This window comes from Plectropomus leopardus, chromosome 19, assembly GCF_026936395.1.
Source record: "Plectropomus leopardus strain MGB_pleo_1.0 chromosome 19, ASM2693639v1, whole genome shotgun sequence".
In the NCBI taxonomy this organism is placed as follows: domain Eukaryota; kingdom Metazoa; phylum Chordata; class Actinopteri; order Perciformes; family Serranidae; genus Plectropomus; species Plectropomus leopardus.
The window spans coordinates 16258911-16283475 of NC_142194.1; the positions used below are offsets into that span (position 1 = coordinate 16258911).

Below are 24565 nucleotides of genomic sequence, written 5' to 3' on the forward strand. Positions count from 1 at the left end.
TTTTTTTTTTAAATGCATCAAAACATCCAAAAAGTCTGAACAAAACGGCGTCCTCAGACTGAGGTTAGTGTTTAGTCTGACCCACGAGTAAAGGGTTAGACGTAGCACCTTCTCAATTCTCTTGGGCAGTTTATTTTGGAAGTGTTCTTAAAATAATCTTCTGGTGTGTTATACCAAGCCTGCTTCAGCACTTTACCAAAGCTCTTCCTTAGATTAGGGCTGTTTTTTTTATTCCTTTCTCTGTCCGGTCGATCCCACACTGCCTCTATAATGTTCAGATCTGTGGAGGCCACTCCATCGCTGTCAGTGTTTTATCAGCGTTTTTTCCCTCTAAATATGATTTCACTGCATTAGCAATGTGCTCGGGGTTATTATCATACTTAAAAATAAACCTGTTTCCAGTCAGAAGGACTGGCATGGTGGACAAGACACACACTAAGTGGAAAGGGAGATCACACTAAATACTTGAAATTTTAGTCCGTTGAAGTTGTTTTTTTTCTGAAATATTGAGTTTTTAATACTGTATACATATTTACTGTATGTTCTAGTTGTATTTAAGTAAAGAGAAGACTGAGAGATATGTATAATCAGTATAATCTTGCTAAAATAACATAGTATATAATAATAATAATAATAATAATAATAATAATAATAATATGTTCCTTTCCAGCACTAACACTTTGAAATGCAATGAGCTCCTATACACATATGAGGCCTCTGTTTTTCTTGAACGTCTGTAATGTCTGTCTCCTTTTTAATGTGTTTGGTTGGCAGACATTTCATATTTTTCTTACTGTCTCTGAGCAGGTTGGAATGTGGGACCAGGGTGGTTAAACAGTGTCCTTGCGTATGTTTAAAATGAATTAAACTATAGAGTTTATATTGGACGCAGGATAATAATGCACTAAATGCTTTGCTTTTAAGACGGTGTCAAGTTTGAGCCAAATCTTTTTCTGATGAATACAATAGATTAAAGCTAAACATTTAGTTAACTGTTCATTGCTTAGAATAGTTATGCAACATAAAGCCCTCTCTGCAGGGCACTAGTATTACTAGTATTACTTAAAGGTGTCTGTAATATTAACCCCTTCGACACTAATGTTATGCATTTTACTGTCATGCTTTTATTAGGTGGAATATTTACCCGTTTGAAACCTAAGCAAGTTAGTTTGATTTCTTTAAAAAAAAAAAATTTAAAAAAGGAAATAATTATGAAAAAATGAAATGAAAATTAGTTTAAAAAAAGAAAAAATGAAAAACAGACAGGAAAAAAAGAGACATAGACAGAGAAAATATTAGAAAATAATTATTTAATTGTAACTATATTTCCACTTTTTTCTTTACAGGTCAACAATTAGGGAGGTGGACAGCTTAAGCAACAAATATCCCACAAATTCCAAGGAATTAGTAAAAGGTGACCAGAGAATAAGCTGAAAATTAGTTGTAACAAAAATGAAGGGGGTTAGAAAAATATAAAAAAGCAGGGACAAATACTGAAAACTATATTTGTAAATACAACAATTGTATATTTTACATTATGTTACAGAAAAAAGAATACCTTTTTTAAAATAACAATTTGAATACTTTCCGGGGTCTCTTTTTGTATTTCAGGGTTATTTTCTTGTAACTTGTAACTAAACCCCTTCTCAGACCTCTCTCTGAGCTCCCAGCTTCCAGTCTGGGTTTGTTTGCAGCAGTTTTAAAGCAACATTGTAAAGCTGCGTTGCCCAACCAGCATCAAACACTCCAACAGCTGGCAGAGTCCACCAGCTGTCACCCAAACACTGAGTCAGTCAGAGCCTTGTTGGCCAGCCTGCCTCAAACAGCTGCACACATCTGGGCAGGAGTACGCGTTGCAGACATGGCTGTGTGGAGTCAGAGGATCCTTGTCGAACAGTGGCTGCACTGTGGTCTTGAGCCCACGTTTTTTTCCGGTACATGGAGCAACACACTAACATCCTGACCACCACCTGAAACCAAACCCTGTTATAGGATTATATAGAACTGTCTGTGAACAGCAACTGATACAATTTGGCTTTACGTCAATTCATCTGTCTGTTTAAAATAGTTTTAGTTCTCAGCTTGGATTTATACTGATAGGAGGTACGAGAACTGTCACAGAGAGACACACTGATTATTGTGTTTATGCTGCTGTGTGGGAGGTCTACAGAGGACCTCAGTGTGTTTGTGGACTCTGGTAATTTATGTATTTACCTACACATCTTTACAGAGGCTTTAAAGCATAATGACCTCTCAACCCCTCAATAGTTTATTACAGACAAGCATTTTCCACTCAGCACAGCTGTCAAACTCAGGAGCTACATGCCATTAAAAGCTGTTCCTGACATTGTTAACCCTTTATAACCTGAGCAAATCGGCTTGATTCAGAAACATGGGACGAGGGCAACAAGTAACTTAGGATGAAAGAAGAAAACAAAGTAAAAAAAAAAAAACCAACAAAACCAAAAAAATAACAAGGAAGTGCTTTACTATATATGTATATATGTGTGTATATGTTGAAATTTTGACTTTATAAAGTGTTAGATCAAAACAGGAGGGTCACTTAAGTTATCACAATTCATTCTGTGTGTCTGTACCAAATTCGTTGATTTTTTTAATAGCCATTGAGACATTTCTCTCAAAGTCACAAACATGAACCTCATAGTGGCGCTAGAGGACGTGAGGAGATCACTAAATGTGTCAGGATTCATCCTCTGGGGATCATGAGTCTAAACAAAAAAAAGTCAGGTGTGATTGTGCATGCTGCGTGATTAAAACCATGACATATTAAATATTTCCAAAAGAAGCTGAAGGATCAGAGAGGAAGTGAAAGCCATGTTTGTAACAGGTGGTGAAAAATTAGACGGATGGTTTGTCAGCAGCAGCGGAGATGGTGAGTGACTTTGTTGAGAAGCCAAGTATGTGAGAGGTCTGGGCGGGCCTGGAGGTGAGACGTTAACCTCTCCTTGACCCCATAAGAAGGGGATTTGGACTTTAAGTGTGGAATCTATGTGAAAGGTGCGATATCTTTCTCTTTTTTACTTTTTTCCTTTTTAAATATACAAGGGACCCCGCTCACTGTGTGTATGTGTGTGTGTTGGCTGCATCCATGGAGACGTTATAAAGTGAAAGACGTGAGTGAAGCTCGCTCACAGTTTCCATCTCTCTTTAAACTGGATCATCAGCATCTTAAAGTGATGTCATGAAGTCCATTAACAAATAAAATGGAGATATCCAGACAGGATGCACGTTGAGTTTTGTATATGCAATTTAAAATTTTTTTTTAGTCTATGGAAATATTTGAACAACATGTGCCTGTAAAAACAGTCTGAAAACCAAATACAGGACTGAACTGCTGCCTATTGATATCATTGCATGAACACGTTCAACTTTGTTGGTTTCTGTCACTGTGGTTCAGTCATTAAAAATGATTTATGTCTGCAGGATGTATGTTTCCATAGTGGGACTGTTCCAGTGAGTCTCGCCTCGTGTTCACAGTTGTTTTTATGCGTTATGGTACGTTTGATGTTCTTGAGTTAGAGTGACGTCTGTCATCTTATATTTGACTCAACTACAGCTCATTTCAGTATTTTTAAGGGAACTCTTTCCAGGGGAACACAATTATTTTTTCTTTGCAGCATTGCATGACAGGGAGAACACCTTAATCCAAAATGTGCATGGATTTATTTGCTATATGGTTAGAAAATTATGAAAAAGTATTTATATAGTCTGTAAACAAGTTAAACTATGACCCGTCTTCCATTAATTCAGCTTGTGTTCATCAGTCAATGTCCTATCTGACCTCCCTCTCTTTGCTTCTCTATGTCTCTCTTAAGTGTTAATGTACTTAAAGTGCCCAATTATTTAGTTAGTGTGTGTGTACACCTTGGGTGTCTCTCCCAACAAGTGGGGGAGGATCTGCAGAACGGGAGCATCTATAAGCACGAGGAGGGGCGCCTCGCACCAGAGTGTATATCTGACCCTCACAATCGGGGTATGTTGCCCACTTCACATCATCTGCTTTACTCTCCTCATTCTTCTGCTGGGTCTGAAACATTGTGGGCTTTTTCCCTCCAGGTCCACGATGATGGGACGACTACTACTTCAGAGCGCGGTGGTCCTTTTACTGGTGCAGACTGCACACACAGGGGGTGAGTGAAGTGTGGAAGTGAAGGTCCCTGCTGGGAGGGAGTCATATAAAATAATGTACTGAAAATATCCTGATGTTTTACATTTATTTGCATTGGATTCATTTTGTAAATAACTAAATATGTGCCTTTATGACTGAATCATGAACCAGAAACATCGATTTAAGACACAGTAACTGTCTTGGCCCTGATTTGATCGGATCAAATCTTGATAATTGACTTTTCAAAAGAAAAATATGATTATGAAATTTGATTAGATCACATAATCCAGTTTTGGTTTTCATCTAGATCAGACCTTTATTATGTGGTGTCCAAAACTTTTTAGTAGGATTGTAATAACTTTGATCCCAAAACATCAGGATTATCCTGATTTCACTAGAGGGGTGAATTCAGGAACAAATTGTAACAAACCTCTGAAAGTGGTCAAATATTTCTATGCTGTATTTTTGTTTTTCACTTGATTTGTTTAACCATTGTAGTTTTAAATAGACATTAGGTAAGCATTAAGCATGTTAGTACAGAAAAGTAAAAAAATAAGACGATTTTATCCTCGTAATATTATCCCCCTATCGCTGTCAACAAAAAAATCACTCATTTTAAAAGTTATTACGTTGTCACTTTATATTAATCACAATAACACAGTCAAAAGTACTTCCTAACTATTCGAACAATTTCATCAAATGAAAAACTAAAAGTGATTTCATGCTGGTTATTTACCTGCTCCTTAGCTAATAGCCTACACTGTTATTTGTAGTCCAATTTAGAGCACCGGTCACTGATTTTTTTGGTAATCTTGGAACAGATTGTAACTGGATCAGGGTGATTCAATGTTGCTTTCGGAAACCGGCACAAAAGTAAGGTGGATTATCTGATCTAGGATAGCAAAACATGGTATTTCCAAATGCAGATAAACCAGATACAAATGTTTGTAAAAGCTGAACTGTTAAAACTTAATGCAAGGAGGGCAACAGATTAGGAAAGTTTGCATGTCAACTGGATAGTTAACTCAAACAGGCCAATTTCAACCATCGAGTTACTGTTATTGGAATAAATCCATAAGGAAGAACAGCTGTGTAGTTCCTTCTGCGTGGGAAACGTTTGCACTGTATATTCTGTTGAGTCACTGTGGTCAGTTTCATGTCTGTGTGGTCTGTTGTAGAGAGAAGGTGAAACACTTGTCTTGTGAGTTATGAGCTGACATATGGCCAAGGATGATGATTATAGTGTTGTCTGCTGCACTGGGGACCTGCTCTCTGTCTAAACCAGCAAGTCTTATATGTAGCCCTCATAAGTCTGCTTAACTTCCGTGTGATGGACTATTTTCTGTATTTTCCCCTTTTGCTGCTTTTGGTGGAAAGCTTCCTAAAAGGGGATTATATTTCAAATTTGATCTTTCTTAAATATTTTTTTTCACTGTATTTAACAGAGATATCTAAGCATCATGTGTGCTATCTGCATCATTTCTGTACCAGATCCCTCTTTAATGGATACTATATTGCTTTCTGATTGGTTTATAGCTATTAGATTTGCACTCTAACATTTATGTTGGAAAAAAACAAACATTATCTACTCAGCTGTGGAAGCCTTTAGAACAACCATTCTTGCAATTATTTTTAAATGCCATTATCTGGATCATAAGCCAGTTATTTTGTAATCTCGTGATGACTAAGCTTATTTTTTCATAATAACACGTTAATTTAGGTCAGTTATCAACAAAACAAAAGACAGATTTCTTGATAAACATGATAATTATAAAGGTTCCTTAAATGACAAGGACAGATCTAAATGTCATCTCTAATAGAAGCAACAATGCAATTTCTGCTTGACTGAAATACAGTCCGATTGTTCTGACATTATCAGGTTAAATCAGGTGCTGCAGTTGTCAAGACACTCCTGATCTCTGATGAACATTTTATGTAACAAGAGGAAACAAACCTTTGTTTTTTCGTGGTATTAGATTGATTATCTTTTTATCTCAGGTTCACGATTTAATCATTTAATTGACAGAATTTTAAAAAATAATTGCACGACCGTTCTCAGCTCCTATAGATAACTGATTTTAACTATGCTAAAAATATAAAACACTAGGGCCAAAATGTTCAGAAAATATTGAATCATTTCAACAGAAATGACTGTAGAGAAATAAATTCACTCCTCCCTGAAAAGATGTCGGTGTTGAAGACCCTCACTTTATGTTAAAATGCTTCACCACGTCACGCTCCGGTCTTTTGCAGCTAAAGGGTACAACCTGCCGAGAGATGAAAAAGAGATGAGACGAACGTCTTTTGGTTTCTCGGGTTTGCCTGTCACATTTCAAACGATCATGCTAAACTGAAATCTTTGAAATGCTCGCTGTATAGCTCTTATGTGTCCTCGGCCCTCTACCAACTTTTCTTGTGATGATGCGAAGCAACTATATATTCTTTTCTCTTTACCAGCGGCCTCAGTTTGTGAAATCAAAGGCAGCTCAGCTTCGGTGGCAGCAGCAGTCTAAATTTAACATCCCTGTGTGAGAAGGGAAAGAATGGTTTTACTGCTTGTACACAGTCCCTCCATTGACTTCTGTAGAGCCGAGGCTCACTACTTCCCAAAAATGTTGCTCAGTCTGACTCAACCGGAGACTGGACTCTCTTTAACAACGAATTTAGAGACTGTAAGAAATAATGGGGTAGGAAGGTGGCCGGATTATGTGTTTAGTGTAATTCATTACATTTGTTTAATTCAGGAAGCATGTTAAAAAAAAACAACCTTAAAAAGAGAAAAGACACTTTGTGTCCGGTTTTAGTTACTGGCTAGTTTCCATCTGTAGTCACGGAGCGGGTGAAAGAAACAATGTTTCGCTTCCTCTTAACACCCATTCCCTAATATTTTGAAAAACATAAATAAATATATATAAATAATTTTAAAACAACTGCATAGAAACATTTGATATTATACATTTTTAAAAAGTCAAAGCAGAAATATAATAGTGTGATTATTTTAATTTTCCAATTTAAACGTAAATGTGTGTACAGAATCATTGCCACTCTAGCCACCACTACACAGATAAGAAGGTATCTCAAGTGGCCAAATTTTTTACATGCAAAACAACATACAACATAAAATACAACATTTTTTGCAACGAACTTCGAAATGAAATATATATAAATAGACAGTTATTAATGTCACTGAACCATAAAAACAGGCACATGCAGGCGATAGCACTGAGGCTGCTGAGGGACCATTTAAAATCAAAAGATGAATAAAATAAGTTAATAGTATCACTCCCTCAGCAAAACAAAATGAAATCACAAAAATGATAATAAAAATATCAAATTTTATGACCATCTCTCTCTCTGTAATACAATTACATTTTTGAAGATGAATATCTTCTTCTTGCTCACAACTTGACATTTTGCTTTCTAAAACTTTGTTTAAATTAGCTGTTATGGTCATGCTAAACAGGTTTGATTCCTGCCCTGTGGAGTAAGGATTGATACGTGAATATGTTGCAGAGCTAAATGTTTTTCCTGTTAAACAGAAGTAACCTGACAGCAGTTTAACATTAAGTTTGTTGTGTTTAAGGTTATGGTGCTGCACATGGAATATCCAATGGACAAGGGCCACAACCTAATGGTAAATCCATCACACTCTGTATACTTAATGTCTTAATAAAGCATGCAAGTTATTACATTGGAAGGATACCCACTCGAGGTAAAGCTTTTGCTCACAGCTGTTATGTCGTGATGTTTTGCAGGACTGAAACCTCAGAACGGTGGAGGTGTGGGGCGAATGCTGATGCCATCGAAAGGTAAATGAACAGCACATTTTTCCAGCCATGGATTCCTCTGTTTCTGAGAATATTTTGATATTAATTGTTTTTTTCTAAGGTGTGGGCCAGGCAATGGGTGCACAAAATGGATACGGCGGATACTCGACAAAAGGCAAAGGTTAGTTATTACATAAATCTGCATGACTGAATGATCTGATTTTAGAAAGATGGGGAATGTGTTTCCACACCATCAACTGAAAATTTAGAGCTTAATCTAACTTTTTCCCATAAAACATCTAATCTAATTAAGGCTACGGTGCAGCTGCTGGTGGGACCAATGGAGGAGGGACCAAAGGTAAGTTCAGCGATGTGCCAGTTTTCACTATATATTTGCAAAGTACTAGACATGATGCATCAATATTGATCCCTAATGGGGAAAATGGATTGTTGCAGCAGCACAAGGACAAAATAAATGCATGCAGATACTCTTTGGCAATAACAAATAATAGGTATTGCAAATTAAGAGCTTATTCTTAATTTTTCTTACCATGTATCTAATCTTTTTAAGGCTACGGTGCAGCTGCTGGTGGGATCAATGGAGGCATGAAAGGTAAGTTTCGCCGAAATTCTAAGATAAGACAAGATTCACCTTTACTCGCGCCCAGTGGGAAAATTTGGATTTTGCAAGGACAGTAAAAATTTTGGATGAGTATAGCGGGTAACATAAATAAAAAATAAGATCTGCATAAGGCTAATGTATGATGAAGTAATAGTACTGAGTATTTGTATTAACATAATAGAGCACAATGCAACAGTCAATGTAACATTAACATAATATAGTATAATCTTGCATTATCACACTGTAAAGAATCTAGTTGGATCTTTTGGTTCTGTTTTTCTATCTTGTTTTGAAGGCTATGGAGCAGCAGGTGGTGTAACCAACGGACAAGGTGGAAAACCACAGGGTACGTACTCCATGTGAACCCAAGCATCCAATGAGTGCAAAATTTTGCAGCAAATGCAAGATTTCCAGCTACTGTTTTAACAACCCATATTTTTTTGTTTGACTGCACTGCAGCATATTTTACTCAGTATCAGTCACCACTAACTTTTTTACAATCTCTTATTGTATTTTCACTAATCTAGGAGGAAATCCAGCAGTTGCACCCAATGGAAATGGAGCAAAATCTAATGGTAGATGTTGCATGCATCTCTCCACCAATTTACAAACAATTCTAATTTTACTTCACGATTATCTACTATAATATAATCGCACTGTGATCTTTAATGCAGGATATGGTGTTCAAGCCGGCCCAACCAATGGACAACAAACGAAAGGTAACGGTATGAAATCTTCTTATTCACAACACATAAATACAGAAAAAAAAAAGAACACTGTTCAGTGTAAATGTTCTTTATGTTGCAGGCTACGGAGCTCAAGCTGGTGGATATGGCGGACAAGGAACTAAAGGCAATGGTATATTAGATGTGATGATGTACTAGATGAGATTTGACGTAGAGTCTGGTATGCTTATGTGTTCCATGTGAAACATCTTATAATTTTTATGCTATATAAGTCACTTGGGATTCACTCCAAACCTGCGCCACACTCAAACATACTGTAACTACTCCACAGCTTTAACCGCTCAGGTCATGATAATATCAGGAGCTAAAATAGTCATTATCATTTGAGAAAGCATGCAGCAGATGCTGAGACGCATTTAAACTCACACAGTCTCTGTAATCTCCAGGTTATGGAGCTCCAAACGGAAACAGAGGTTATTTGAATGGTGAGGTCACAGTTTCAATCATTTTATAACGACAGGCAGAGTGCTGCGTGTACATTACATTACTGTACATTAATGCTGGAAATGTAGTCACTTTGTTTGAAGTAATTTTATAGTTTAGTGTGGCATTTCCAAATGAGTCTCTTACTGCTTGTTTCTCTCTTTCTGTTTAGGTTATGGTGCTGCCGGTGGTGTTCTCGGTGGGAATGGAGCTAAACCCAGTGGTGAGTGATAATTATTTTCATTAACAAATGATCCTTTTAATTCATGGAAAACAGTTTTACTTTAATTTGTTTCAAAATAAATATGAAGATGAAGAAAATACTTGTTTGTGTTGTAAATATTTCTAGGTAATGGAGCTGCTGCAAATAATGGACATGGAACCAAAGGAAACGGTAGGATAGCTTCTACAGCAATAAAATGTCTGTTTGTTGATTAGATGTTGATGCTATGAGCATACATGAGCACATACACAGACAGACATATTAAGAATAATGTGGAAAGAGTGGGTGTCAGATGTAGAATTCAGTTAAATCAGTCTCAAAATCCAACAAGTTAATTTGACTTAATGTAAGATTAATTAAATATAATTTGTGTCAGGCTATGGTGCTGGATATGGTGTACCTAATGGAAATGGGGCTAAGGGCAATGGTAAGGTTCACAAAAACGAAACTTTAAAACCCATATTTAAGTAAATGAATGTAGATAGTGTTTCATCTTTCAATGTAATAATCAATTCTTCAGGTCAAGGAGCTGCAGCTGGACAATCCAATGGGGCAAGACCAAATGGTAAGGGAATGGTTATGTTAAAATGTGCACAGTAATATTTTTTGAGTTTTGTGACATAAAACATGTTGATTTGTTTACGTAACTTAAGCATGTCTCTGTGTTAACAGGACAGGGAGGAGCTGGAAGTAAACCTATGAAAGGATATGGTCGACCACCTTTTGGCACAAGTACCTCATCTTTTACCTTGTTGTCAGGGTAATCGTAATACTCATTTTGATTGATTCACTGATACCTGCGTACTTCTGTGATTTAAGGTCCAGGTGTTGGGATGGGAGCCTCCAGAGGTCTGGGTGTACCTCAGCTTGCCAGGAACCAAGGTTAGTGGAGATGATACAGTACTGAGGTCACTACCGGGGATGCATGATGATATCGGCACATCATCGGTGTCTTCAGATGTTGACTTTGAAACAAAATACCGGAATCGGAAAACATGCTGATTTCTGCAGATATCACAAACTATTCACAAACTTTCTTTTTTTTGTTGACAAAGTGAACATGTAAAAAAACATCAATCATACTTTATTATTTTGAACAATGAATACTGAATATGTTAAAAGCAGTGTATTTTATGTCTCCATCCATGGTGGGCCATCACGATCACATTATGCATAATATGATTTTTAATCCACTACAGAAGAGACTTTAGGATCAGTAAAATTAGGGTTGGGAAAAAAAAAGATATATAGATATCTGTATCAGTTATCGGCCAAATAAGTTATTTTTATATTGACAAAAAATCCAATATCCTGCATAGACCAGTAACAATGTCTTTATTTGGTCTTGTAGGATATGGTGGTAATGGTTATAATGGTTATGGAGCTCAACCTGTTGGAGGTGAGTCATGCATAAGTTAGTTTGTACTGATCACTAACAGGATGATGAATAAAATGTATGTGGTTTTTGTTTATATATGTATGTGTTCACCGTATTTCTAGGCTATAACGGTGGTTATGGTAACGCTGGTTTGGGACTGGGACCTCGGTATGGAAATGGAGGAATGAAGGGGCCGAAACCTGGTAGGTACATCAAAAATGTCAAGTAAAAATTAGGTTGTTTTTTTTTTATTAAACATTCCTCCTCTGAATTATTTGCTAATATTCCAGGCTATGGTGCTGCAGCTGGTGTACCCAATGGACAAGGTGCAAAACCAAATGGTAAATCTATAAATAATATCTGATTAAATATAACTAAACTAAACTAACTAAAAATATGACACGTGTCCAGTTTTAATATAGTCTAAAGTCATTGTGTTGTAAAATGTAAAGGTTATCCTGGAGCGAGAGCCCCTAATGGGAACGGACCTGTGCTAAATGGTGGGTCAATATGCAAGAAATGTTTGTTATTTTATTATTATAATATAAACAATATGAAATAAATTATTCTTGCTGTTTGTGACACTATTAAGGTTATGGATACCCAAGTGGTGGAGCTACTAAGCCAGTAAAACCAGGTAAATGTGCGATCAACAACATAAATGTTATTATTTTTGGATCTGAGTACAGAATTACCTTTCTTGTCATATGGACATTTTAAATCACTATTTTTATATAATAAGTTTTACATAATTTACATAATTTTGATGTATCTCTTTGTGTGGACCACAGATTAAGTTTTTTGCATAAGTCTGAATTTAGGTTTGTATTTTTTGTTTTTTTTTGTTTTTTTAGGTTATGGCAATATTCCAAATGGGTATGGCGCCAAACCCAACGGTGAGACTGGCGCTGCTTTTCTTGTAATTATGATACAAAATACCATTTTATTTTGATGACATCTCAATCAGGATGAAAAATTAATACGCTTTCATGAATGTGCTGCAGGATATGGAGCCACCAGAGGAGGTGCAATGAGACCCCAGCCAGGTCACACATATTTTGTTAAACGTTATACTTAAAAACAATGACGTGTTTAGGTATGTTATGGATGTTTTTATAATGATTTGTTTTATCTTAAGGTTATGGAAATGGAGCTGTTCCTAATGGAAATGGAGCCAAACCCAATGGTAAGTGATCATTATTAAATGTTCCTCATGTCCCTCTGTTTCATTGGGATGGTTCATTTACATAATGTCGTTTTTGACTCGAGGTTATGGAGCTGCAGCCGGAGCGGGAGCTGGAGTTACCAAAGGCTATGGAGCCAAACCCAATGGTGACAACCTCTGAAAAATATGCAACTTTATGTACAGTATTTTAGATGCCTGCCTTGCTCACTATTTCTTATATTTTTCTCTTAAGGTCAAGGAAATGGTGCTGCACTTGGTGGATATGGAGGTAAACCCAACGGTAAGTTCCTGCTATCCAATGTCAAATTTATTTTATTCAATAATAAACTCTGACTGACTACCAAAGTTAATCTACTCTGTCAGGATATGGAGGAGCAAGCAGAGGGTCAATACCACAAACTACCAAAGGAGTTGGAGCAGCATTACCCAGTGAAGGTGCTAAATCACTCGGCACTGGTAAGAACTCTGCAGAAATTACACATGTAATGTTTGTGATAAATGGATTGAACCAATCTCAGTTGTGTCCTCACACTGGTGAACGGAAGGCAAAAAAATGATATAGAGTATCCCTTTGTCTCAGTTTTTGTTTTGCCATTGATCTACACTACCTGAACAGTGTCTGCCGTGCTTTTTAGATTCAGAAAGTTGTTATTGAAAATGTGTTTCACAGGCTATGGCGGTCCTGCTGGTGTACCTAATGGACAGCTGGCTAAAGCAGCAAATACTGGTAAATCCTCCTGTGCATGCACGTGTTTTGCCTTTCACTTTTGCTGTATATTGACTTTATGTGTAAAGTTTTACACTTTTTGTTGTACACTTTTTTGAATTATTTTTCAATCTTTAAATTAAGTTCTTTGTGGTTTTCTATTTTGTTTTTCACCAACATATCTCTGTTTGGTTCTCAGGCTATGGTATGATTCCAAATGGTGCAGGTGCGTCCAATGAAAAGGGCCTAAAAGGTGGAGCTCTCTCTCCTGAGCTGCCCAGTGCAGCACCAGAGGTTGTTGCAGCTCCAATAACTCAGGGTGCAGCACCCGTTGCCCCCAAGCCAACGAGCGGTATCCTTGTTATGGTGACGCAAGAGAAATATCAAAAGCTGCCTTCACCTGTGCCACAAGGGAAGAGCTACAAACAGACACCACTAATCCCTCAGGCTACACCAGAACCAGCACCAGCGTTTCCTCAAGGCAAAGGCCTAAAGCCTGCACCCAAACCCACACCTGAACCAGCACCCATGGGTCCACAGGGCAAAGGTCCAAAGGTAGTCACATCTGGACCTGCACCAGTGGTTCCTCAGACCAACCCAGCACCAGAGTCGGAAGCAGTCCCCCCTCAAGGCAAGTACACTTTTTTTGGCAGGAAAGGAATCCTTGAATTAGATTACTAGAAGTATTTTACAAGTGTTTTTTTCCTTTTTAAATCAAATAAAAGTTTAAAAATGAAGTGACATTACTTTAGGGGACCCCCCCCCCCCCAAAGAGGCACATAAAAATAATTTGCTCTGTTAGATAGAGCCACATACTGTATTTATTTTATTTTGATACTTTACGTACAGTCTTGCCACTAAATTTGATTTTATGTTTTCAAAATGAAATATGGGGTAAATACTAAAGATTTGTTGCTACTAATACCACATATTAATTTGTTCAGGTCTTCACAGTAATTTAATGTCTTAAAAACATCAGTAGTTATATTTTAACGACTAAACTATGATTTTTCTTTCTAAACCTAGACAGGCAGTACCGGCACCTAAACCTAATAAAACTAAAAGTGAGACCTAACAAACTGCTCCCTCCGACAAGTGTTTATGCCTGATAAGCTGCTGGTAGGTGTAGCAGACCCCTTTTAACCCACATCTGTAAGGCTGATAACAACTGTTAACGTAATTCACTCAAGGGATGGGTGCCTTAAATGAAAAAAGCAAGACATATTGACTCGAATTTAATGATTTTCTTTTAGAGGAAATATAAATAGTCAGATTGTAGTAGATTTGTATCTCAGAGACTTTTGCAACAAAACTCAGAATGTATATAAAGATAAACACCTTTTAAATGTACTGCCTGAGTATTAATATACTCTGTGTCTGGTATTGTTCAGCATGTTTGCATTGAAACAGAGTAGCAGAATCTCACTGTACTTGTTTATTTAAATGTCAAAATGAATTGCATACTGTGAATCTGCAAACCTCATCCGACTTTGGTCTGTATAGATAAAGTTGAGACATGAACCGCTGATTAAATTACGTACCAATTTTCTATATATTGAAATGCTGTAAGGTAGCATCCTGATGACTCTCTGTTGTCCTCTTGATGCTCAGATTCATGTTTTATAAAATGATTCACAGATTATTCTTATCTTTTCTTTTCTTTTCTTTTTTTTTTTTTTACTACAAATTGCCATCTGGTGCTGTTGACAAGAGTATCATTTTTTGATCACTTGCATTCTAGCTATGGCTGCATTTCCTGTATGTCAGTTAATGTTTTATAGTGTTTCTTATAAATCCATGTACTCTATAGTTTGTATCAGACACTGTAAATGCACTTGAGCTCAAATGTTGAGTCTTTTCATGTTTTTCTACAGATGTGCATATTCTGTGGTGCTGAATGTATGAAGACGTTTGCAGTTATAGTTCATTTAGCTGAATAATATGTGTCTATAAATGATAATGACCTCTAGGTTATGTGACTGGAAGTGCTGTGCCTGAGCAAAATGGTGCAGAGACAGACGTTATTTTCGTGGTAGACAGCACCAGTGAAGGGGATGCTGCCCCTGAAAGCACCAAACCCCTGAAAACCAAAGCTGTTCCTGAAACAGTGGCAGCTAAAAGTTCAGGCAGCATCACCCCTGAAGAGACACTGGCTGTGGGTGTCCCTGAGGTCACACCAGAAGAGGCAAACATCAAAAGTCAGCCTGAGGCAGGACCTGACAGGCTCGGGGTCAAAGGTCTCCCTGCAGGAGAAACTGGGGCAACTGGTAAACTAAATCTTGATTTGGGCGTGTTTGCTGGTGTTATTTTGCATGAGTACATGTCGACTGAATCCTGTGTTTGTCCTAACTTGAAGTCCATTGCAGAATTCTGCGGATTATGATCACCCAAAGTGTCTTACAATCCAAGACTTGTGTTGTTTGAATGGCTAGGATTCACTCTTACATACCTGTAATCTAATTAGTATTCTCTGTATCAGTATTTGCACACTTTTAGATCAGTTGAGGTGATTAATTTTGATGGTGAGAAATGCCAGGTATGAGCATGAGAGTGAATCCTAGCCAGTGCTCATGGTTGTAATTGTTTCAGTTGTACAGATTTTTGTGTAACTTTAGTTTGTGTCTGTGTTGCATGCTTCCCTCAGCATTGTCTCAAAAAATGACCAATAACTTGTGATCAGAATTGTTTATTTCATGTTTTCCTTTTGAAATTTTCACCCGACTTTGTCCTTTTTAAAATAATTGTCATGTATTAAAGCAACATTTTGGGGAAATACACTTACTTGCTTTCTTCCCGTGAGTAAGATAAAATAGTGGTAATACCACTCTCAATCTTGGAGAAACAGCTAGCCTCGCCTGTAAAACCACAACTTGTCTGTTTTTAGACTGAAAGTTTTGGCATGGATTTAAACAAAAAACATATGACGTGTCCATTAATGAGCTTTAGTGGTGCTTGTTGGTTGGATTTTTACCATGTAACACAGCCAGGCTAGCTGTTTCCCCCTGTTTTCGGTCTTCATGCTAAACTAAGCTAGCTGCCGGAGTTGGGTGAGAGGATTAATTTAAATTTATCTTACTTTCAGAGAAAGCTAATAAGAGTATGCCCAAAAATGTTGAACTGTTCCTTTAACATGTGGAGCTGGTTGAGAATGAACCGATTCACAATGTGTTCATTTCTAATGAAGTGTGTTTCTTTGTTTTTTGGTCCTTGTGATGTGTAACCGTAATCCTTATTCATTTTAATTTGGGGTATTAATGGTGCATGAGGTGAGTTTTAAACTATAACCCACCAATTAACTTTTTTTTATTGTTGTGTGTAACATTTTAAATAATGAATATATGTGGCTCATTTACAACTTAATCTTGATCTGTTACATCTGCCTCTGATTTTCAGTAAACGGAGGAGGAGCTTCGATGTCCAAGGGACAGGGAGCTAAACCTGGTACACATTTCTCTCTTTTGACTGAATTAAAACTAATCTGAGAGTTGAAGTCCCCCTCAAGATGAACTTAAATGATCCCCTGATTTTTCAAGTAGTACCATCATAGCTAACAATTTAAATTTATCCGATGCTTTGGTTTATGACACATGCAAAGCAGCTAAATTGGTGAATACAGTAAACATTATACCTGTTATACATCAACGCGTTAGCGTTGTCATTGTGAGCATGTTAGAGCTCAGATATATCGATAATATAGCGCAGCTTTTTGCAGCATTTTGTTCAAAGCCAAACTTACATTAAGTCTGCTTGTTAGGAGGCTGACTGCTCTGTTGTATGTAGGCTAACTATCTGTCTGTTTGTTTGTTCCAGACTGTGGACCATCAGGAGTACCAAATGGGCAATGGATGAAAATACCAAGACCTGGTAAACTTTGAGAAATTACGTTTTAATACGGGCGATGTGTAAGTGCTAAAATGATGACCATAGTTCCAATGCTTCAATTGGAATTGCATGCTAAAATGTGTATTTTTACCTTTATTGCAGTGCATCTTGTTTTAAAAGTAATGGGTTTTTAAGTGGTTCATTGAGTTATGGGAGGGAGGACAACGTTACCTGAACCCTCTGATTATCTGTAGCACATATGTGTAACATTACTTGCGCTTGGTTACTGCCTTAATTTGAATATTAAACACAGAGTCAGAGCAGATGATAGACACTAAGTGTACACGTTTTGTCATTAAAGGTTATAATGGAGGTACTGGAGCGTCTGCTGGCACAAACACAAAAGGTGCTTTTATACTACTTACTCTGGACATGGCATAGATACAGGAATACTTATTGCTTGTATTATTACTTCATGATTCTTTGATTTGTTTTAAGGTTATGGAGCAGGAGCCGGTGTTCCAAACAGATTCGGTGGTAAACCCAACGGTAAATGACTTTATCCTTCATTATCAATATTCGTGTGTGTGAGATGTTCACCATGGAGCATTTTGCAGATGATAATTGAAGCCTCCTGCAGATTTGTTCATGATGTACATACAGAAATGAATGAAGGCCAGGTGGTAGTTATATTCTGCCATTACTTAGGATACGGTGCCAGTGCAGGGGGGTATTCAAACGGAGGAGCTAAAGCAAACAAACCAGGTAATGAGTCTTTTTTGTGATCACTTTTTTAATTTAGTTTAAAGATATGCATATATAATTACAGCAAGGATATATTTGATACATAACATTGCAGTAAAAGATAAAAATTAAAAATAAATGGTGATGACCCACCACCCACCCTATTAAATCTCAATATTTTCAAACAGTAGAACATGTGACTGGGAAAAAAAATGAAAGAAAACTATTATCGCGTTGCAGGTATGTCCTGTATCACACTAAATTTTGCAGTGCTATATATTTTAAAATCATAGATATTCTTGAATTTGACTTAGAGTATTCGTCGAACATGAAAAAAATTCTGCGTCCATCATAAATCCAGCATTTACGCTGCAGCTGGACAAGCTAGTAATAAAGCAGATAAGGAGTCTGATAAAACAGCTATGAGGGAAAAGTGTGAGGTTTGAAATCCATAAAATAAAATATTCCTTAATACCATTCTGATTTCTTAAGTGATATAGTAATAACTGGAATTTCCTTATTCCAGTTCCTTCCTTTTTCACTGTACTGTTTGTTTACTTCTCCATATAAAAGTGAAGGTAAAACCCTTATATTTAAATGTCGTTTTATTTATCCAAAGGTTACGGAGCAGGAGGCTACACTGTCCCTGGACTCAGCAATGGATACGGAGCTGGTAATATTTACTATCAGTACAAACATTGATAGTTTCCAGATTTTCTCTTTCACTTATAAAGAAATTTGGATGTGTTTTCCAAAGTACTTTTGGTTTTCTGTGTGCAGCAGGCCTTGGATATCCTTATGCGGGGAAACCTAAGCAACCTGGTGAGTGTGTATCTTCAAGCACTTCAGCCTCATAGGAGTAATAATTGTAATTTTAAGTGTGTAGTGTGTTTTGATAATCGTTCTCTGTGATCTCAGGTTACGGACAAGGAGCGTACCTTGGAGCTGGATATGGAAATGGAAATGCATATGGAGGTGCATTTTAAAAGGATAACCTTTAAAATGTGTCTTAAATTGTAAGCTGATGATAAGTTGCGCCTGCAGTAGCTGTATAAACTAAGGCTGAATTTGGACCACAAAAAATATTTCTTTGTAATGTTCTCGTATAAAAAATCTGTTAATTAAATTCTGTCATTTTTGTCAGGAAATGCAGGTGTTGGTGAAACTGCCAAGTCCAAATCAGGTAGGCCTCAAAGAGCAAACACTTTATTTGTTAAAGTTCTAAATCCATATATCCATAATCCAAATATTGACAAAATATTATTTTTGCCATGCATTTTGAGTTAATTTTTTTCCATCATCATGCGGTAAATTAGACTGTTATTGCCGTATTATTCGTGCATGAGGGTGATCATCACTAATATCACTAATCCACCTTCATAAAGATACCAGCATGCATGCTGTATAGCTGTGTGGAGGTTTAATGATGTTAATGATGTCAAGAAAGAAAGTGAGCTCAGCATACACGTCTTACATTGGTGCCCTGAGGTTGTTTATGATGTCCTTTTGCAGGATATGGAAATGGAAATGGCTACAGTGCTGGTGTGCAGCCTGACTATGCAAGTAAGGAACATTATATGGAATTTAGTTAGTTTCATTTTTGTGTTATTATAGTCGAAATCAATATTTTTGGTTTTTCTTCTCAGGTCTTGGCCAGGGTGTTCCCACTGCTAATGGAAAGTCAGGTATGATATGAGAGACAAATGTAGATACGATTAAATATAACATAAGAGTGAAGTTATTTAGATCAAGAAGACATGGATTGTGAAACAGTGAAAATAATCCACTATTGTCCAATTTACTGACTCTACAGGTGGTGCCAGACAGATGCCTTACAGTGGAGCCCCCGTTGTTCCTGCTGGACTGGATGGTAAGACCATAAAAATATGATTTAATCATGAGCTGAATTATCCACAGTAAAACCCCCCCAAAAAAACACAAATCTCCCTACTTGCAAAACTGTTCCTAATTGTGTGGTGTGTGCAAAAGCAGACAGAGTATGAGTTTAGTGCTGTTCTGTAGGAATCATCTGTCTAATATTTGCAACAAAAGTATCAATAAAACATTCTAAAAAGGTCTTAATACTGTTAGCAGAGTATTCACCTAAAAGTCAAAAGATCCAGTACAAAAACTTTTGATGTGTACACATGCAGGAATGAGCAAGTTTGTGCCTCAGTCTGCTGGTCTTGGTCCAAATCAAAAAATGGGCAGCATGTATGGTGGTATGTATAACTTAATTTCTTTCAAATTGTTAACATGAGACAACACACCTGTACAGCATAACAAAGTCTTAAGAAACAGTCTTTAGAAAAATGCAACAAACCACAACTAAAACTTTCTCCGTTGTAACAGGAATGGGCGGCTTGCCTTTTGGCGGTCAGACTCTGGGAATGGGTGCAGAGAAATCAAACACCAAATATGGTGAGTGCTTGTTGGTCGTATTTTATCACTTCACTACAATGTGGCCTGGAAAGGGAGTTTAATGGACAGATTTATGAGTTTATAGCTCATAAAATTCTGCCTCATGTTTTTTGTGCAGAACTCTCAGTTAAATCTAAAACGTCTTAATATTATTGTGCCAACCAACATTTTTTTCTACTCACTCACTGATTTAGGCATTGGTGGGTTGCAGTTTGGTGGACAGCCCCTCAGTACAGGAACTAATGGTGCAGGAAAGTATGGTATGTTGTTAGTGACATGCATCCCTTTACGTTTTTTATATGGATGCTGCATGTAGGTCTTGATGGAAACTGAAAAGTCATTCATTTGTGATCTGGGTGCTTTCTGGTTGAATGTACATACTAAACTCACTTTAGTCCAGTAAGAGTCAATACAAGCATGCAAGGTCAGTCTGGTGAGTCCCAAATGTGTTTCTCAATTCTGTTCAGGTTATGGGGGAAGCCCCTTTGCTGGAAATGGCAAATCATCTGGAAAACATGGTGAGCCATTTGTCATGCAGTATGTATTTCAAAAAAATAGTCAGCACCGTGAGCATGGCGTATCTTATGTGTTGTTTGAGATATTAATGATGACATTAATTTAAAATACTTGTAGGTGGTCTTGGTGCAAGCACGGGAGGGGATCCTGCATCCGCACCATACGGTCAGTGTGATGTGACCAAAAAGGGGTTTTGCTGTGGCTGATTTTATTATCTTTACTGCAGTAGTCATTCCAAAAATGCAGACACTATGTTACTGTTTTCCCTTCTTCTCTGATCAGGATACGGTGGGTTCTCCAATGTTGGACAGCTTCTTGGCCTCGGCAGTAATGGAAATACAGCGGGCAAATACGGTGAATTATTAGCTTTAATATCCCTCGTTATGATTTGCTCGCTACTCATACTTTGCCACCTTAACGTTTTATTATTCCTCTTCTTCCTCTGTCTCTCCATCGTGTCTACAGGTTATGGAAGAATGCCTTATGAAGCTCAACCGGCTGGACTGAGCCCTGACGTCAAATCTACTGGCAAATACGGTAAAAGCTTGTTTATATTTAGCGCACAGATAGTAGTGGTATCAATCCTCCATGTTAACTCTTGGCAAGGAAAGAAATACATGTATTTCCAAAATGTCACACATTTATTTTTATGATTAATCCACTTACAGGGGAATTTTATGAAAAAGTTAAAATCAAAAGGTGAATTTAATGGAAAAATAAAAATTAAGTCAGAGTCATGAAACTATAGGCAGACAGCACTGGACACAGCAAGTATGAATATAGTGTTTTATTTTATTTTTTTTTTTAAATTTCTTTAATCATATATTTTATTCCAGGTCTGGCTGGGTCACCATATCAGCCTGAATCTCCTGGACAGAACGGAAAATCAACAGGCACATATGGTGAGAATCAGCTAACACGACAGCCTCCTTCTAATTGTCACTTGTTTGTGTCTTTATTTGATTTGACTCGTCCTCTCATTGTGTTTGCTTACTGTTAAGGTGGCGGTGAAGTTCCTTATGCACCACAAGCTCTTGGTTTTGGAAGTGAAGCAAAATCTGGGAACTATGGTGCAGTACATCCTTTTTATGTGTTTTCATACCAGTTATTCATTTCCCTGCAGTTATTTTCAATATGTTTACTGATGAGTTTAACATCAACAGATAACCAGGGACCATACCAGGCGCAGCCCCTTGAGTCTGGATCTGAAGCCAGATCTGGTGTAATATACGGTATTTCATCTTAATTGCTACAAATTACCTGAGCAGCTGGGTCAGAAACGTACAAATACATTTTGCATTTATATAGTGGTGTGCCACATCGTATAATTTGCGATAATACCGGTATAATTTTTAATATAAGAAAAGCTAATTTCGTTACAATATTCCAACTTGTCGACATAATGATACATTTGCTAATAGTTACTAATGTTTACAAACTAAAGAAATGAGAGAGAAGGCGAACTGCTTATGCTTACATGTAACAATATAATGCCTTTTGTGTTCCAGTTGTATGTTGTTGACGTTAATACTAATAGTGTTTTTTATATTTTTCAGTATTTTTGTCATATCATCAAGAATATTGTTATCCTAAAAATAACCTGAAATATTGAGATATTATTTTAGGGCCATGTTGCCGGCCCTTACGTTTATATTATTTTTCCCCTTCAACAGATGCAGCCGGTTTACCTTATGAGCCTCTTGAGACGGATTCAGCTGGAAAATCTTACGGTGGGTCAGGCAAAGAGATTTACAGCACAAATATACTGCAGATCTCTTCTTAACTGGTTATTTTTTCCTGATCTCTTAGCGAAGGGAGAAGTACCGACACCAGCAGCGGAAGGTGAAGGGATGTCCATTGACAGATATGGTGAGCGTGTTGTGTGTTTTTCTGCATGGTTGTCTCTTGTGGCTCCACTGCATTGTGTGATATTTCACTGTTTCTCATTTTCAGAAAATGTAGGCTATATAAATGGACAAGTGCAGCCAGAAGGTAAAACTATGAAATGAAGAAAATTGCATACATTTTGCACAGACAATATTGAAATCTTAGTTCACAGTGATTCACTGTTTCTTCCCACTTTCATGCCTCTCTCTCTCTCTCTCTAGTTGTTGCGTTTCCTGCAGCTCCCACTCCCAGCCCCACCCTGGCCTACCCGTCCGTCCCGTCCTATCTGCCTGTAGAGTCTTTCACACCTGATGTGGTGCCCGCAGAAGGGGTTGAGCACTTGCCGGACCCTGTGGGCACTGATGGCCTTGCCCTTGACTCCGCGCCTGCTACAGGATCACTGGGCGTGGCTCAGGTGCCTGAGCAACCGGATGACCTGCTTCATCAGCAGCAGCTGCCACGTCAGATACATATTCAGCAGCATCTTAAACTGCATTTTCACCCACAAGGCAAGTCCAGGAGAGGATAAAGTACTGTGCTTTAAAGTAGAATAACTGACAAGTTTTACGTGCCAGGAAAGCTGTTTCCTCCTGTTTTCAATCTTCTTTAAAGATATAGGATGGAGGATTTTCCTAAAGAACAGTGTGTAGACTCAAACATAAGTAATTCCCTCTCACTTGTCACTTATGACTCAGTAGCAGTGTGTGGCGGTGTGTTTCTCTGCAGAGACTCTGCTCTCTGTCTATCTTCTCTTCTTTTCTTGTTCTTTTCTGTGTACGGGGATGTGTATGGGCTTCCCACAGCGCTCAGCTGAGGTTTGGGCTTCACAAAAAGGTAGTGCCCAGGTGCCAGACCATAAGCAGCAGGCATCCAAGAAACACACTGCCGGAAAAAACAAACAGAGCAAGATGAAGTGCCAAATAAGAGCGAATCTGGGGTCGGCTTTTAGTGTCACTTTCCCTGGCAAGTGTGTTTACAAAAAGTAACCGACAGTCATGTGTAGTACACTTATAAGCTTTATATTTAACATACATGTGAGTCCAAAAAAATCAGGCCCAACCCTACATGGGTTCTGTCCAGGCCCAAGCTGAGCCCAAACCATGGCAGCAGCTCTGGGCCCACTGTCAAATAAAAAAAAAAAATACTAGCTTAAGTCTTTCAGTGTGGTTATAGACATTTGTTACACAGGGTGCATTAATAATAGTAAATAGCTATTCTGAGCGCCAGAGTGCACTCTGTTATAAACTAGACCATTCAAAAATTAGGAGCGCTGTTGGACTATTCTGTGTGGTTATTCAGAGCTGCAGAGGCTGAAGGTGGAGTAGCAAATTGCCGAGTTCAGGGAAACTGAAACTTAATCTGTTGTTACCCCTTTGAAATCTGGATTTCAGGTAATTTTCTTGTACTTTTTCCTTGCTAATTTTGGGGGTCATTTCTTGTTCAGTTGCTTATTTTCTTCTGCCCATGCTTTTTTAAGGAAATCTAGCCAAAATGCCCAGGATTAAAAGGGTTAATTCATATAAAAACGGGGAAATTAGCAAAAAACCTGACCCAATTCAAGCTGGGGTGAATATTGAGAAATGACAGGATTGGGGGATGGATTAAGGTAAATAAATGTATTTCCCAAAATGTCAAACTATTCCTTTAAGTTTACCATACCAAACATTAAAATCCAGGCAGAGGCTGCATGTGCTTTAAAATTAAACAATAAGTGTGAGTAATGTTCCAAGGAAAAAAGTCATCTGAGAGTTTTTGCATAACAGAGTGAACTGTTTGTCTTCTTTGTCTTCAGGAGAAAAGAATGGCAAATATGATTTGAATGGCTTCTTTGGGAACAGTGGCTATCAAGGTAAGAACAGACTGACTCACACAAAAAAATAATCATTTTCAGTTTTCTGACTGCTGCACAACCATCCCACTCATGTTTCTCCACACAGGTTAACCCTGCACACAACGACAAGTATAATCCTTCTCTGCCGTTGTATAATATTTTTG

The 24565-nt window shown here is 37.6% G+C and overlaps 1 protein-coding gene across 1 annotated transcript; it reads left to right on the forward strand.

The window, feature by feature from the left end:
• The first annotated feature begins 56 nt into the window (after positions 1-56).
• cmn (calymmin) lies at positions 57-24512 on the forward strand. Its single transcript, XM_088070478.1, has 60 exons — positions 57-3994; positions 4078-4151; positions 7713-7763; positions 7885-7938; positions 8018-8077; positions 8210-8254; positions 8468-8509; positions 8814-8864; positions 9046-9093; positions 9193-9243; positions 9326-9376; positions 9651-9689; positions 9860-9910; positions 10037-10081; positions 10287-10337; positions 10431-10475; positions 10583-10642; positions 10730-10792; positions 11262-11309; positions 11411-11491; positions 11579-11629; positions 11741-11788; positions 11881-11925; positions 12143-12184; positions 12293-12334; positions 12427-12474; positions 12558-12620; positions 12707-12754; positions 12838-12930; positions 13145-13201; positions 13380-13811; positions 15289-15447; positions 16574-16621; positions 16991-17044; positions 17364-17408; positions 17501-17551; positions 17711-17767; positions 18366-18419; positions 18527-18568; positions 18665-18721; positions 18891-18929; positions 19259-19309; positions 19393-19431; positions 19560-19616; positions 19900-19968; positions 20099-20167; positions 20362-20427; positions 20635-20685; positions 20801-20848; positions 20966-21037; positions 21149-21220; positions 21520-21585; positions 21685-21753; positions 21847-21915; positions 22357-22413; positions 22493-22552; positions 22637-22675; positions 22792-23079; positions 24363-24419; positions 24508-24512. The coding sequence occupies exons 2-60, from the start codon at positions 4085-4087 to the stop codon at positions 24510-24512; spliced, it is 3882 nt and encodes a 1293-aa protein (XP_087926604.1). The 5' UTR covers positions 57-3994; positions 4078-4084.
• Positions 24513-24565: the final 53 nt, after the last annotated feature.